At 44.9% G+C, this 16,899-nt stretch overlaps 1 protein-coding gene across 5 annotated transcripts in view; it reads right to left on the bottom strand.

Annotated features, from left to right (window-relative positions):
- Positions 1-16,899, bottom strand: part of TNC (tenascin C) — a 66,806-nt gene that overhangs the window by 30,038 nt on the left and 19,869 nt on the right. For 3 of the 5 annotated variants that reach the window (XM_082656620.1, XM_082656621.1, XM_082656622.1), the window contains exons 10-13: positions 13,077-13,349; positions 11,766-12,038; positions 7,892-8,164; positions 5,318-5,590 (exon numbers count right to left, since the gene is read on the bottom strand). The exons of 1 other annotated variant lie outside the window; for it this stretch is intronic. In XM_082656620.1, coding sequence (XP_082512746.1) covers positions 5,318-5,590; positions 7,892-8,164; positions 11,766-12,038; positions 13,077-13,349 — 1,092 coding nt within the window. Of the gene's footprint in view, positions 1-5,317; positions 5,591-7,891; positions 8,165-10,886; positions 11,160-11,765; positions 12,039-13,076; positions 13,350-16,899 lie in introns of all 5 variants that reach the window. One more of the 5 variants, XM_082656619.1, reaches the window with a different exon arrangement.

The following is a 16,899-nucleotide window of genomic DNA, read 5'->3' as shown; positions in this document are numbered from 1 at the left end:
AGGCCTGGTTTAAAGTGAAAATCAGCCAGCAAAGTTGGTCTCCTAAAAATTATCATTAGTGGAAGGCAAGAGACTTCTAAATATTTTCTGAGGCTTTTCAGGCTAGAGACTTGGTAAATTGACACCATTTGCATCCTTTGCCATGGATTTAGGATAATTTCAGGAAAGGAAATAGAAAACCATTTGTTTTTGTAATTCAAAGAGAAGTAAGAAGTCGAGTTTAATGAATGGTTAAGGTTTAATTAAAATTGAGATTTATTTGCTATCTTAGATTGAACCTTCCTTAATCTGTTGTAGATGTCAATCTTAAGAAGTAAACTTTTTTAGAAGAAAAAGATAAATTATTTTATTTCTGGGGCAGGTAGTTCATGGGCTGCTTTACCTAGCATGACTTATGGACAAAATCCTGCCTTGGGCCATTTGTAACTTAGAACTCACTCTTCAGCCAGGATCTCCAAACCGTGACTCAGAAAACCTATAAAACTGGGCACAGGATTCCCTGGCAGTTTTATACAACTGTTGAGTCTACTGGCTCCATTTCCTAAGAGTGGCTGTGAAAGGTCTCTCTTTGCAAGAGTATTTGCTTTCTTTTCACGTAGAAGTTTACATGTGGAATGAAGGCTATATTTGGGGTTGAATTTCCCTTTAGAATGCCTATCCTCTTTCTTTTCCCCATTTTAGAATTCTGAACAGACAAGCGAGAACCTCTGAATGAGTACCTGTCACGACAAAGGCAGTGAGGGGTCTGGTGGGGTCCCCAGCCCAGGTGGTCCCTGCCACACTAACGTCACAGCCAGTGTTCTCCACCAAGCCTGTGATGTGAGCGTGCTGTGCGTCTCCTGAGACTGTGAACTGCCAGGGCTCCTGCAGCGAGGGAGAAATCCTAACACTGATAACAATCTTTGCAAAAGGCCCGGCTTGAGTGGTCCATGACACGGTGAAGCTGTCAGGGGTAATATTGCTAAGGATTAGCATACGCCCAGCAGTGGCTCTGGCTCTGAGGGAAAGGAACATGGGCAGAGAGAAAGAGAGACACATTATGAGAGGAAGCAGAGGATTTCTACAGAACGTACCCATAGAATATGAAAGTATCAATCCCTCCGAATATTTGCAGAAAGGTAGTGCATTAGGTTGTGTCCACACCTGCGTTGGTTATAATGTTAGAAAATACATTGCTTTCTCTGCAGGTGTGGACTTGCATTTTTTTTTTTTTTAAGTAGAGACGTGACCACTTGCTGGTCATGTATGAAGAAAAGTGAAGAAGCCATTATAGCAGTAAATGAATTATTGTAAAGATGTATTAAGAGTACATTTTCTAAGGTTTGTGATGGGACACTAGCTCTGTAAGATGTTCCAAGAAAAGATAGCTTCACATTATATTGAATATTGTATCTCACCCTAGAGATTCACGAAGCATACTAGCATTTTAAAGGCCTCAGAATGCTGGTTCTGTAAAGAAGCCTACTTAATTTTGTTTAGCCCAGCATTTCATAAGCTTATCAATGGATACCTTTCCTGAGGAATATTCCCTGAACATCTCAAGTTGCTGGTGTGCCACTGAACATGCCTTAGAAAACGCTACTTTGGAGTTTCCCGATTTAGTCTTCTGTGATCTATTTGGATTGTAGAAATTAAAGGTTAATATCCACAGAAGAGAAATTCTTTGTAGTAGTCAAAAACCCAAATGTATGAACCATAGGAAAATCCACATCTCACTCTAAACACTATAAAGGTGAAAATGTCCTCTATTTAAAAATTCCTGGTATATGTAAAAGTTAAAGGAAAACTTGAAGTTAGACTTTGCATTTTCTGATTATGAAATTCACTTATTGGATAATTTGGAAAGATGGATGGTTCCCCTGAGGTTAAGTTTCTCTTGTCCCTTAAAATCTAGATAATCAGTGATGAGAACAATTCATTTTTAATGTAGGGGGCCTATACTGCTAGTTTCAATTGGGATGTATATGGTCTGGCCACCTAAATGCACATTTATCAAATAATACTAACATTAAAATAAGTTCAACCCAGACTGTATTTTAGAGAGAGGCAACAGTCCTGGAGGATTGAGATACTAGGGTCAGGATTTAGGGTTGGGAAGAAGCAGACTCTTTCTTCCAAGGACTCGGGTGTTGTTTTGCTGCAGCTCCAGTATTTGGAGGAAAGAAGGAGCTCATCTGGATAAACTTTAACTGGACAACTGCACAGCATAACTCAATGCCATAAAGTCTCTAAGGACAAATGAATCTGGCTCAGAAGCAGAGGACAGCCGTAAGTAATGGCATGGGATTTCCTCCTTAGCAATTAGTTAGAGAAGCTAATGATGCTATAATTTTCAGGTACAGCATTGGCAAATTACCTCAACCACAGAAAAAGTGAAATCCTTCAAATGGGACTCTGTCTGCTTTTTCCTTATATTTTGCTGTGGAAGGAATCTCCCGAATTAAGGACGCACGTTAGGACTCTTTTCATGCTACCAGACAGAGACCGGCAGTGCCAAAACCCAATAAGACCTGGGTTTGCAAGGTTAGCTTAACCTCTAGCTGTCTCCCAAATGATGCAACCAAGCTGAAAAGCGAGTCGCGAGAAGAGAACTCAGAGAGTGGTAGTTAGGGGCCGGTCAGTGTTGCATGCAAGCTAGGGGTGTTTTTCTTTTACCACTTCTAACCCTTTGAAACAGTTTCTTGACATGTTGTCTGCTTCCAGGAAAGACAGACATTTTCAAAAACTTAATACTCTGAATGCTCACCACATGCACCAAGATTTGAACAAGATGATAGATGAAAGGAAGACTCTGACACTTTGTGACAGATGTCAGTGGATGACAAAACATGTTTGATAGAGTAAATGTCAAAAAAAGAGCAGTCTGTAGGGAATGCAGACAAAAGTCTCAAGAACAAGATGAGACCACTGGGTCCTCTCGTGTGGGACTTGGGGTGTGCTTGGGGGTCTTTTTCTCTGCATGCTAGTGACACTGCTTTTAAAATCTTGGTGGAGAGAAAGAGAATGTAGATCGTTCTGACCGAGGAAAACAACAATGGCATGCACACACCCCTTTGAATAAGACACATGGGCAAACTTTGATTAGAAAGACCACAGGCAGACAGTAATGGGAACTGGAAAAGATTATTCGAGATCAGATGAAAGGATGGCTTGGAAATTCAACCAGAGCACATCAGGTTAACTCTATACAAACAGAGCAACTCCAGATGTGAGTGGGTATTTAGAAAAAAGAGGTTGACACAGAAGTTCCTTAATTTGGGGTGAGAATTTTTCTTTTTAAAGTTTTCAAGCTCTGATTTGGATGTCTCTCTCAAATTTGAGAAGGATCTGGAGGGACCAGGAGGGTGAAAAATGGGTAGAGGTTGATTTTTTTGGAACGCTCTTCGGGGGAAGTTCAAGGGAGAGTGAAGAACCCATCGTGGGAAATACATGTGGTTGCTTGGACCATCAGGGTCTGAGCACACTGCCTGCCAATCAGCCCGTGAAGGTGGACAGTGTAATCAGAAGAAGCTTTGAGGTTGGTGATGACAAAGCTGCGAGACGCCGCAGGCACAGAACGTACCACCATTTCCTGGAGGTGGTCAGAATTCCTAACTTCTATAAGAAAGCTATCAAAGGCAGACTCCTGAGCTACCCATGAGATGGACACACTGCCCGAGGTCACATTTGAGACAGTGAGGCAGCTAAGGAGAGGTTCAGCTACTAAAGCAAGAAGAAAAAAATACGAAAGTGTGTCAGTTCAAAACACTATTAGAGGCACTTCCCTGGTGGCGCAGTGATTAAGAATCCGCCTGCCAATGCAGGGGACAAGGGTTCAAGCTCTGGTCCGGGAAGATCCCACATGCCACGGAGCAACTAAGCCCGTGCGCCACAACTACTGAGCCTATGCTCTAGGGCCCATGAGCCACAACTACTGAAGCCTGCATGCCTAGAGCCCGTGCTCCTCAACAAGAGAGGCCACCGCAATGAGAAGCCCGAGCACTGCATCGAAGAGTAGCCCCTGCTCGCTGCAAGTAGAGAAAGCCCACGCGTGGCAATGAAGACCCAACACAGCCAAAAAAAAAAAAAAAAAAACACAAAAAACAAGAAAACAAAACACTATTAGAGGGTCAAAATCAAAACATGTAAGACTAAATCCATAAAGTTTTAGCCTTAACCCTCTGGTAAAGACACTTGCCTTTTTTTGAAAACCAACTTGAGCCGTGAGGAAGAAATATATGTGTTTGACTAATTTCCCTAGGTTTTGGTATACTTTCATCTGGCTGGGCTGAGAACTAGATATTGCTGGCTCACTGCTTTTCCTGTGGTCCATGCTGATAACACTTTGTGGACTCATGTGGAATGAGGGCAGACTCTCCCTCAGCTGTGAGTGACTTAAATGATAGATGCTTTTGATACTACAATGTTAACCCTTTTTCTTAAATTGCCCTAGAATATGGGACCCCTTTTTGCGATCAAGAAGAAAAGACTCTCCTGTGCTTACTCCACAAATAACTTTAAATTTCAGTTTGTGATATCTAACTTTATCTCTCAAGAGAAGGCATTGTCCAAACTGTGCTAAGAATGCTATTTTGAATGGACGAGGCTCTCCTTTCTGAATTCACACAGAATTGTCCTTTGCTGCATTCCAGAGAGCATTTCCCATAGTGTGTATGTCACAGATACCGCGGATTTGGTGAAAGTGGTTCACTCTTTTGTTGACCAAATTCCTTATTTAAACTCTACTTTTATTTTTGCCATCTGCCATTCACTGTTCTGGAAGCAAGCCAGCATGTTCTGGTCTTTTCTCCTAGAGGTGGCATTGGAATTGGAGTGGTCTGAATGGCATGATTTCCTCGTGAACTCATGTGGTGAATAATCTTTGCTCTTTCTCATCACTTGCCCAATTCAGTTTCATTAAATCGTTGGAATATTTGGGTATTAGGAAGTCAAAGGCACTAGGAAGACAAGACAGTTGGATAACACACAATATAAGTTTTAAGACCTCTCTGACCAATATAGACGTCTTTCCAAGTCAAGGACAGCTCTCATCATGGCTTTTTGGCTACTGATGAGGAGAATTCTTTTCTCCAGATTCAACTTGGCATTCTGGACCAAACTACATTTTATGCTGCAAATGTCCTGGTCAGGGACAAATTAGGAAAGTCACCATTTGGGCTGCTGCTGGAAGAGAGTTATGTTAAATAGTGCTCCAGCCTAGTGTCACGGAACAGTTAGTGCCCTGTGGCCTGTGCTTCAATGGGCAGGAAGGAGTGGCTTTGCCCTGCAAAAAAGATTCTGGAGAGAGGGTGTTAGGAGCGGGCGAATGTGCATGTACCTGTGGTGGCCGTGGCACTGATGGTTTTGGTCCGGATGCTGGGAGTGAGTCCAGAGAGGTAGACAATAAAATCATTATTAGGGCGGAGCCCTGAGATGTGAGCAGTTCGTTCAGCACCAGAGATGTTATATTCCATCGTTTCCAGGAACCTATTGGAATCAATAATTTCAATGGTAAAGGTCTTGAAGGCCCCATCGGTAGCTGTCCAGGAGAGATTGAAGCTCTCAGGAGTGATGTCGGAAACATTTAAGTTTCCGATTTCAGGTTCTCCGGCTGAAAAAGGAGGGGTAGGAGAGAAGAAACAAATAAATCTGAGTTAATCATTGCGTTTGGGTTTTAAGACTGCAGTTGTTAACAGAACCATAGCCAGCTAGAAAGATCCGACAGTTCAGGCTTAGGGTGACACGAAGAGATGTTACCAATCAGTGCCAATGGGAGAGAAAAAGGGGATTTATTAAAAGAAAAGTACAAAAAGGAAGGTATGGCAATTAGATTTCCCCGCTCCCGAGCTGCCACACAAGATCAGGGCCTGGCTGAGATCTGGCGTGTGTGAGGAGACATGCCCAGTGACGGCAGCAGGACCTGTTCTGTCGAAGCCCAGATGCTTCTGGGAGCCACACCTCAGGGATGCTGGCCATCGGTCAAAAGATACGAGCGCTGGCGGCTTCTAGTCTCTTAAATTGCACTCAGGAGACCACAAGTACTTGGCTGCAGCCAGCGGACATCCTTTGCTTTGAGGGAGCTCCCATCTGTTCAGATGACGACTAAATAATTCTGACGCCATTACCCTCCCAAGGTGGTACCTTGAGGCTTCTGATTTTGTGACTTAAAGGGAATTGGCAATTTGTCAATGTAAATCTTGGTATTTTCATCATACTTCTGACAAGGGCCAGCTGTTCTCATATTCTGCTAAAATAGCTTGTCTTTTCTTAACTGCTTCTACATGGGCCAAGAAAGCTAGTATTGCATTGCCAACCAAGAGAGCTGAGCCAGGACAAGGCCATCAGGCAACCCTGTTTGGCCAAGAAGTAACATTTTGTCTCAGAGATGATCCTACCAGTGGTTTTCCAAGCAACAGGAATAAAATGTGCAGAAGGCAGGCAGAAGCAAGATTTGAAAAGCTAGTATTGTCTCTCTAGCAAGGCAGGAGAAAGACTTCCCGTCCCAAGAGATCTGGTGAAACGCAGGTCAGATGGAATTATGGCCCTTCTTCCCCACAGACCAACTTGTCAGGAGCAAGAATGTTGCTATCATTATAAAGAAAAAAAATATACATATAAATACTAAGAACATCCAAACCGCAAGATCTTCAGGAAAGATCAAAAGTGGCGGGTGATTTCTTTGCCTTCTGAGACGGGATTGTTTATGGATGTTAGATAAAAGAGCCCTGAGTCCATCCAGGGCAGCCTCAGCTGCAATTTTTAGGCATTTCAGGGTCACCATTCATGCAGCAGTTGTCTGTGCTGTGTGTTTATCTCAGCGAGAGTTACTGAAATGATTGAGGCTAAAATGCAGAGCTTTTGCTAGAATCCACTAGGACACACAGGTTTGCAGAAAAGTTTAGTTGCAATAATTATAGGAAAATGGGGCAGGCATATGCAAAAACCAAACCTGACAGCCTCTGTTCAGTTTCACACCAGCGGAGGCACATGGGAAGATGAAACATGGAAACCAGTGCTGGGGAGGGCTGGGCTCTTGAGCAGGCTGCAGGGAAACACTGAATGCCCTGTCACTGGAGCAGAGTGATGAGTAAACTGTAAGGCACCCTCCTGGGTCCGGGCTGGGAGTGTGCCATGCAAAGGCCAACAGTCCAGGGAGCAACTCTCCATTAAAAGAACAAAAAGGGCATCAGATCTTTGACATTCATAGCCCGGACATTCTTTGTTTCAAATGCTGCTGTGTGTACTTCTGCTAATGAATGGCTTGTTCTTTGGTACTGTCTCCAGTCATAATTGTGTGATTTTTTGTTTTTTTTCTTTTTTGGTCTAGCTATTTGCTAATTTGATGTTCTAACAGTGACTTGAGTATCTGAGAGAATTGCCCGGAGGAGGAGGGTAATTCAGTTCTCGTATTATACTCAGTGCATTTTAAAGAAACATTTAAATTAAAACATTTCTTTTAAATGCAAGAACCACATGCCCATACCCTTGAGGGATCTGGGATAGTAAAGCAGCATTGGCAGCTAGGAAAAAGACTCTCTAAGGTAAATAATCTGTGCTCCACCAGAACTCACACGTCGGAAGGGTCGGCTCTTAGTTATAGCCAAGCACTGGAGAAAAGAGTTAAGACCATCGGGCTGTCTCGTGAAATGGAAAGCCATCCTTTAGAAGAGATGTAGTTATAGGATTGGATAGGTAAGGTCTGGGAGAGGCTAGAGGTCAGAAGAGGTAGCATCTGCACGTTCATTCTTGAGATGTCAGAGGCGTCTGGACCAAGGCGCAGCCCATAGGGAGGTGTGTGAGCATGCAAGTTCAGTAGCTGATGGGCGCATGGGAAGGATTTAGATATGGACAGAAGCTGGCTCCCCACACGCCTCTTGGAGAGAAAGCATCATGGACAGGGAGAGGAAGGTACCTGTGGAGGCCTCAGCAGAGAGCATTGGTGTTCTATAGCCCCGGATCACCCCGTAGATGGTGACTCTGTAAGGGGTGGCGGCCTTGAGGCCCTGGATGTCCGCAGCCCGCAGGCTGCCGGGCACCGTGAGGTTCTGAGCTGCCTCCACCCTGTTGGCCTCCTGCACCTGAATGACAAAATGCTCATAGGCCTGGTCAGCTGTGGTCCAGTTGAGTTTGAGGCCGTCCCAGCCAGCCTCGGTCACGGCTAAGTGTCCCAGCTGGGGGAGCTCCGCTGAAGAAGGACAGAGAGGAATTTGTCAGTGCTGCAAACAGAAAGCGAAGAAACCAAACGTCCCACAGCCCAGCTCTAGGGAAGAAAGAAAGGGGCAAGAGATTTTCTTATGTTTGTGTGTGTGGTCATTCTTGGTCTCGGGGAGTTTCCTGTCTGAACTGTGGTAATCTGGCCACAGCTTTCTTCAGGAGTTGAAGATGGTCAGAAAAGGGAACATCTACACTGTTCCTCCTTGAGATGGCCATGCCGTCACGACCGCTGACAACCCACTGCTGGGAGGTCTCTGAGGATCATGCATGACTAGCACCCTAAAGGCCCATGAAAAATGTGGGATTGTGGGTCAGGGTAAGAGAAGTAGGAGTTGGTCAAAAGTACAGGCTCTGGAGGCAGATGGGCCTTGGTTAGAACTCCAGCACCGATGTTTGCTAGCTGCGTAATCTTGGGCATGTCACCCAGGTCATCTCTGAGCCTTGTGCCCCTCATCTTCAATTGGAGCTGACGGTACCATTTCATTGGAATGTGTGATGATTGGATGATAATATTTATAAACCTCTGAGTTTATACCTGACAGATACCTGACGTCACACCTGATACATAGTGAGGACCTGGTAAGTGGCAGCCTAACAGACACACAGCTGTTCCTTGGTACCCTTGGGGGATGGGTTCCAGGACCCCCATAGATAACAAGCTGAGGATGCATGTAAAATGCTGTAGTATTTGCATATCACCTATGCACATCCTCCTGTATACTTTAAAAATCATCTCTAGATTACTTATAATACCTAATGCAATGTAAATGCTATATGTGTAGTTACCAGCACATGGAAAATTCAAGTTTGGCCTTTTGGAGCTTCCTGGAATTTTTTTCCCTAGTATTTTCTATCCTCAGTTCGTTGGCTCCGAGAATGCAGAGCTGTGTATCACTGTTTCGATGTTTCTCCTTGGAACTTCTTGGTCACGTGGGAGAGAATTACCTGCTTCGTCTCAGTACTGGACTTTGGAGAGATCATCTCATTGTTGGCCACAGGCTGTCTGACGGGGTGTATAAAGCATGTGCTGAATCAGGTTTGGACAAGTCCGATGTTTTATCTCTGGACTTTTCTCATCCTTCAGAGATCAAAGTTTCCGTACTGTACTGGATTCTTGGCTTTGCATTCCCCCTCCCCCCTTCTCATGATAGCACTTTGTGTCTGATTGAAGAATGTCTGCATCACAAACAAGGCCGTTTGTGCCTACTCTTCCTTAAAAGTGATTACGTTTTGCTCAGCAAATGGTGCAGAGCAGGGCCCACTATTCATTTTTCTACAAGGTAGGAAGGAAATTTAACGTAGTCATTGCTGATTTAGAAAGTTTGGGTTCCGGATATGGAAACACTCACTACTTAGTGGAATGCTGCTCAGGGTTAAGTGCAATCTCCCAGCCTCTCTTTTTAAGGCTGAAGTGGCCATGGATTTGAAGTCAGAAAAGAAAATATCTGCAAGATTTCCCCCAGAAAGAGTATGAGATATTCCAGGATTCAGTGCACAAGGCGAGTGTGGGCAGCCCTCTCCTCCTTCCCAGCTCACCAAGAATAGCTGTTCATTTATCTGTCATATAGTGGGGCTCCTTGTAAGATTTCACGTGCAAAAGGAATTTGCTGCTAAAAACAAAACGTTTACGAACTACAGATGCGGATCGTTAGCACCCTGCTCCCAGATCCCAGGTGTCTCAAAGGCCCCTTTTGCTCTTGTCTGGTTTGACAATCTTCTGGGAAACACAGGCCGTGGATAATCGGGCCCGTTTAGGTGTATTGCAACATTACTTTTCTTATTTGGGGAATTGCGTGTCGTTTGTAGCAAGGGCCAGGTTTATTTGGTATGTATGAGCAAGGAAAACAATTCATTTGATTAGGTTATTTGGGCGGCATTTTCAAAACACAGTATGCGTAGAGAAGGGCATGGGCTTAGGGCCCAGCATAAAAACCCTGTTCCCCCAAATCGGGCTCATTTTCCCATGACTTTTTTTAAAGTTGTTTCTAGAAACAGCATGACTAGCACAGAGTTTTCTATAACAGATGGAGTTGCACATCTTCAGGGGACAAACTGAGATGAATTGTTTTTCCTCTCCAAACTGAATCAAAAACTTTGAAGTCAAACGTGACTGTCCTTTCTTAGAAATAGCCCTGCCTTGAGGATCTGTTAAGGAGAGAGAGACTTGGCTAACTTCAGCAGAAGATGGTAGATCATTTCAAAGGTTATTCTGTGGAGGTCTGACTACCAGATGGATGTCAGTAAGTGACTCTGAGGCCACTTATGATAAGATTTCTCTAGAAAGTTCTGACCTTATTCTTGTGTCACAGCCCTACTGTTTATGCTATTTATATTATGATATGTTGCTATCTGATAAATTTAGCTATTTGGCATTCAAAATTTACTACAGGAGGGGTGCTTTGCTATGTACTTTTGTTCATTATCTCATTTACTGCTCAAGACAGTGTTCTGAGGTAGGAGTATTATCTCTGATTTGAAGGTGAGAAATGAAGGCTCAGAGGTGTACAATGAGATACCCAAGAATATTCGGCCAGAAAGGTGGAATTCCAACCCACACCCTCCGGAGTTAGAGCTTGTGTTCACGCTGCCTGCCAACAGCTTTGAGAGAGGACCCTGATACATGGGGAATTTTCTCTATTCCAGTGAATTGGCTGACACAATCAGGTCCCTGGTCTGGGAGGAGGGTCAGATACCTGTGATGACCTCCACAGCAAGGGGCTGCGTGCTGCGGCCCCTGACCTCGCCGCGCAGGGTAATTGTATAAGGGGTACCAGCCCTGAGGCCTGGGATTTCCGCGGAGCACAGGCTGCCAGGAACTGTGAGACTGTGAGCTTCTTGGGTCTGGTCAGCCTCCTGGATCTCAATGACAAACTGCTCATAGATCCCATCTGGGCTGGTCCAGTCCAGTCTGAGGGCATCCCAGCTAACCTCAGTCACGGTGAGGTTCCCCAGATCTGGAACCTCCTCTGCATAAGAAGACAGAGTTGCTGAGTTACTAAAAAAGGCAGTTGCATGCTGGGATTCAGGTGAGATGGCATTTTGGCTGAGGTTGGGGTGAGTTGTTTGGTGAGTGTTGATCACAGACGCGTGATTTACAGCCGGTGTTGAGGACACTCTGTTGGCACTAAAGCCAGGGCTTTTCTAGTCAGCCTTTGGAAATGAAAGATAGTTCTCAGAATTGTTCACAACTTCCATTCTTGACATACAAATGGTGCTTTGGGGAGTCCTCTGATGCATTCTTAAAATGAGCTCAGATCAACGTTTATTTTTTCCCCACTCGCAGAGCGTGCTTTCCAACTTCTTAGCTATTACGACTGAAACTTGCTTTAAAAGAAAAGTCACCTCAATTTATATAAAAGAAGAGTAGGTGGAACTTTCCATGGAATTGGCTGCCATGCTAGGACTAGGACGCGGCCAAATAAGGGACAGGACCTTTGTATGGAAGCAGGGATGATTCATCGGTATTTCCCACTGAGGTAGGGGCTGAACCCAGTTTAGAGGAGGGAAGAGTGTTGATGCCTCCTGAGCAGAGACAGTGGGAGGAAGCAAATTAATGAAGTAGCCTAGAATACCTGTCAAGACTTCAACAGAGAGAGGGGTTGTGCTGAAGTCCCGAGTCACCCCGCGGATGGTGACTCTATAGTGAGTGTCTGCCTTGAGCCCAGGCAGGTCCACGGACCTCAGTCCTCCCGGGACAGTGAGGTTTTGGGCTGCCTCCTCTGTGTCAGTTTCCTGCACCTGAATGAGAAACTGCTCGTAGGCTCCTTCCGGAGCTGTCCAGTGGAGTTTGAGGGCATCCCAGCCCACCTCGGACACCGTGACCTCTCCCAAATGGGGAGCTTCTCCTGGAGAAGGACAAAAAACCAGGGAGATCAGCTCGGTGCTTTGAGACCACCTGGAGGGGTGGGATAGGGAGGGTGGGAGGGAGGGAGACGCAAGAGGGAGGAGATATGGGAACATATGTATAACTGATTCACTTTGTTATAAAGCAGAAACTAACACACCATTGTAAAGCAATTATACTCCAATAAAGATGTAAAAAAAAAAACAACGAATGGGCAAATGTTGAGATAGTAAATGCAAATAAAAAAGATAAAATATTTAAAAAAAGAACTAGTTTAACGATCAAATCACACACCAAGATCCAGGGACTCCTTAACGAAAGAATAGGCTTTATATTACTTTTTTTTTTTTTTAAATGTGACTTTCTTTAGATAACCATGCAGCTTCCTAAATTTGAGAAATAGAGCCAAGGGGGTGAGGCGTAGGAAAACATTTGTGATCTTATTTCATTAAGGAATTGCCCTAGCCTCCGGCAGACAAAGAGATTATTATTATTTTTTCCTTCTAAATATAATGCCTTAACATCCCTCACCAGGAGGGAGCCTGTTTGTGAAGCCAAAGGTCCCTGCCATTGGGGCTGTGTGTATAGTCCCCAGGCTGGGCTATGCACAGCCCTAGAGGCTGTGGTTCACATGGGGTGCAGTGAGAAAGCTACCCCAGGAGTTGTGCGGCTTGATATCTTCCCATCATTAGGCACCATAGTGCTATTACTTAAGGAACTCAAATCTATTCAGAAACGACTTGCGGGGCTTCCCGGGTGGGAAGTGGTTGAGTGTCCGCCTGCCGATGCAGGGGACACGGGTTCGTGCCCCGGTCCGGGAAGATCCCACGTGCCGCGGAGCGGCTGGGCCCGTGAGCCATGGCCGCTGAGCCTGCATGTCCAGAGCCTGTGCTCCGCAACGGGAGAGGCCACAACAGTGAGAGAGGCCCGCGTACCGCAAACAAAACAAAACAAAAACAAAAACGAGTTGCATCTGATTATCCTTGGGCAGATTCCTGTTGGGAAAAACAGAAGCTATAGACAGAAAGGTAAGAGGTACCTGTGGAGGCCTCAGCAGAGAGCATTGGTGTTCTATAGCCCCGGATCACCCCGTAGATGGTGACTCTGTAAGGGGTGGCGGCCTTGAGGCCCTGGATGTCCGCAGCCCGCAGGCTGCCGGGCACCGTGAGGTTCTGAGCTGCCTCCACCCTGTTGGCCTCCTGCACCTGAATGACAAAATGCTCATAGGCCTGGTCAGCTGTGGTCCAGTTGAGTTTGAGGCCGTCCCAGCCAGCCTCGGTCACGGTGAGGTTTTCCATTTCAGGGGCGTGGTCTGAATAATGACAGAGACGGGGTCAGTTAAATCATTCCTGAAATGCTTTCCATCTGGGAACTCAGAAATGGCAAACCTGCTGCCAATGCTGCGAGACCATGGGGGCCCCAAGGGCCACCTGCATCCCTGAGCCATGCTGTCGCCATCAAAACACCAACAGATAAATCAATAGAATACTTATTTTGCCTTGTTGTGGGTTTGGGTTTGACTTTTGAATACGGTGTTTTTCTGCTGAGCAGTGTCCTGTGGATTTGGAAAATGCTACACGTCTGTGTTAGTACTGCTCTGGGCTGCAGTTTCCACTTTGGAAAGCGGCTCTCATCTTAAAGGTGAGATCATAGGAACAGCCTTCGGCTACGCTCGGGATCCTTGGCCTGAGCCGTCCAGCCTTCTGTGTTTTGAGGAAATTGCCTCCTCTTAGATCCTCTTCCTTTCCGTGCTTCCTCAATCTCTCCTGGAAGGCATGTTTTAGTCTCTTTGTGTTGGGATTTTGTCAGTTTCTGGGGCTCAGATCAGTTTACATAAACCACTTCAGAAAGATCAGAGATAAATTAACACAGTACAAGTAAGACTGTCCAGAGGAAGTCACTGAGTCTTTGCAAAGCTGTCCCTCATTGGATAGAAAGAAAGACTGAGGCCCTGGGAGAAATAGCTTATTAAGCTCAGTTAAAACTTGCCGTCTTTATTCATCTCTAGAATGAGCAAAGCACGGAACATTCACTTGTCTGAATGCATGTGCCTTCAAGGTGATAATTTGCCCAGGGCAGAGCCTAAATGGACTTTGCATCACCTAGGAAGAAAGGATTTTCTCTGGAAACAGATCCTCTAAACAACAGAGTAAGAACTGCCTTGAGCTCATTTAGGTGAACAAGTTGTTTCTCTCTATATACCTCACATTGGCTGCTCATTTCAAATCAGTCCTATCTGTCCATTAAAGCAGACGTCTCACTTGAAAACCTTAGCTTGCAGTTGGACAGAAGATATCCTTTCAGAGGGGAAAATGTTTCTTTTCAAGAATCTGTTTGATTCAGACTTTTCTACGTTCTGGGGAAGGTTCTTCCTAATTGTTCCATTTTGGCAAAGCTGACACTCCTTCAAATCTTGTTTGATCTAGAACCGCGGTCTGCCAACTATGACCTGAGGGTCAAATCCAGCCTGCTGCCTCTCTTGGTAATAAGTGAGCTGACAACAGTTTTTAAATTTTTAAATGGTTGGAAAAATCCAAAGAAGAATACTTCATGACAGATGAAAGTATATGAAATTCAAATTTTGATGTCATAAGTAAAATCTCATTGGCGCTCAGCCGTGCCTGCACAGTTACACATTGCTGATGGCCGCTTGTGTGCTGCAGTGGCGCAGTAGAGGAGTTGAGACCGAGACCATATGGCCTGAAAAGTCTAAAATACTGTCTGGCCCTTTCAGAAAACGTTTGCCATACCTGACCTTGACCTTCATTCTACAGATTCCTCATTCAACCCAAATCTGTGTCCTGGAGCCCTTATCCGAGACCCCATAGCAGTTCTTAACCACACAAACACGGTCTAGGTGAGAAAAAGAGGCCCCCAAGCTCCAAGTGGTGTATCTACTTGTGGGGAAAGAAAGGGGAAAAGCTCAGCTATCTTTTAACCCAGTGGCCCTTGTGAGGCCAGGAGCAGTGCTCCAGTTGTAGCAATTATCTCCTTGACCTTGGGATTTTAGCACAACTAAACTCAGGAGTGTGTCCTTTTCAAATATTCCAAGAGCCCTCATGCATGAAGAGACATCAGACAAAAACCAATCTAAGCCAAACTGTAAAGTTAAGGAAATGAACTCTGTGGCCCATAAACTCTCCTTTTTATCCCACTTTCTTATTTTTTTCTCCTGCTGCTGTCAAAACTTCTTGTCAAGAACCTAGCTGACATTGATAGTTGACCCCCCCTTGTGTGAATTAAGTCAGTGTTTCCTCTCAGGTAACTGCCTTTTAAGTTCTTTCTCTAATTATGACATAAAGCATATTTTTTTCCATGAAAGAGATTTCAGGTACCAGGTTGCAAGAGATGTGGGGAGAATTACCTAACTGGGCGAGGGAGGGGTTATGGAGGGGTTACAGGTCGTCTATTAAGCTGTTGTAGTAAAGATGGTTGGAGAGAGGAGGAGATCCACATTAGAAAATGTCTCTTCCTCATGAGAACCATTGTTTTCTTTAAATCAGCTTTTTTATATGCCACGGATACTTTATACAATGTCCTTCACATCCTGCTTCATCTCTTCTTACAGTGGATAGAGTAATTTTCATAAAACGTCATGTTGCTCAGTAAATGGTAATAGTCATGGTGATGATACTTCCACCAAAATTTTTGGCTATTCTTCCACTTTTGTGTGTGGGGGGGGGGGGGGAGGGGGTTAGGCAGATCAAGAAAAAAAAAATCAGTTATATTTAGTGCTGTGACCGTGACCACTGCTGGGTGGGTGCTTTTGGTGCCCGACCCCAAACCCTTCACTAAACAAATGCTAGACAGATAAATAAAAGGTGTAACTTCAATGAATAAAATCAGTAGATAAATTGAAGGGAGGCAGGTAAGAATTATGAAAAGAGAGGGGAAAACGTGAATAAAAATACAGCAGACAACAGTCGAGATCGAGACCAGAGGCTTCTCATCAATGCGGACTCTGCATTTCAACAGCAAATGACACACTTGTGGGCTTACGGCCCCAGAAGCCCAGTGTTTCCGTTGTATAGTTCCATAGTGAATTTCTTGGCCTTTCTTTATGAAAAGGCTGTTGTCTTTTTCTTCCAGCTGTGCACTGGCATCTACCCTCTGAACAATGTCAGTGGGCCTGGGAAATCAGAATTTCAGAATCCCATTTCTGTGCTCTTGGTGAGTTGGCCAGCTGGCCTGGGGGAATTTCTGGCTGTGCCAACTGTAAATCTTTAGATTCCCACCATCTTGTAGATGGTGATTACCAAGTGCTGACTGATGAGGAATCCACTTTTAGTGCTCACCGATGGGAGAGAGAGTGATTCTCCAACGGCAGCGGGATGGCCAAATTCAAGCCTCAGGACCCCTAAGGGTAGATTAAATTGCTTGGATCTCATCTTGTAAAGTTAATTGAAATTAAAAGCCTTGCCTGCCTTAAAACTTTCTGGTGACTCTTCACACTGTCAAGAATGAAACCCAAGCCCCTTGGCGTGATATTCACTGCCCTTTGTAGATGGTACTGATAATGTCTGTAACCCTGTACCCTGTTATCCCCAGCTCCATCATACAGCAGGACTGTATGGCTGGTGTTTCACTAACATGAAGTTTCTCATGCCTTTGAGCTTCTCACATACTGTTCCTCCAGCTGGAAATGTCGTCACTCCCTTCTCCACTTGCCCAACTCATTTTCCTTTTTTAGGATTCAGACAAGTATCACCTCTTCCAAAAAGCCTTCTCTGATACGCTGCCTTCACTTTGCTCAGGTCTGGGATGGGTATCTGCCTCTGTACTCCTGTAGCTTCCCACACTTTCCTCTAAGCAGACTAGTTATGTTCCTATAATTTTGGTTTTGGTTCTGGTTCTGTCATTCT

Source organism: Grampus griseus (assembly GCF_964374135.1).
Source record: "Grampus griseus genome assembly, chromosome: 6".
NCBI lineage: Eukaryota > Metazoa > Chordata > Mammalia > Artiodactyla > Delphinidae > Grampus > Grampus griseus.
This window is presented reverse-complemented; position numbering and strand designations above follow the sequence as displayed.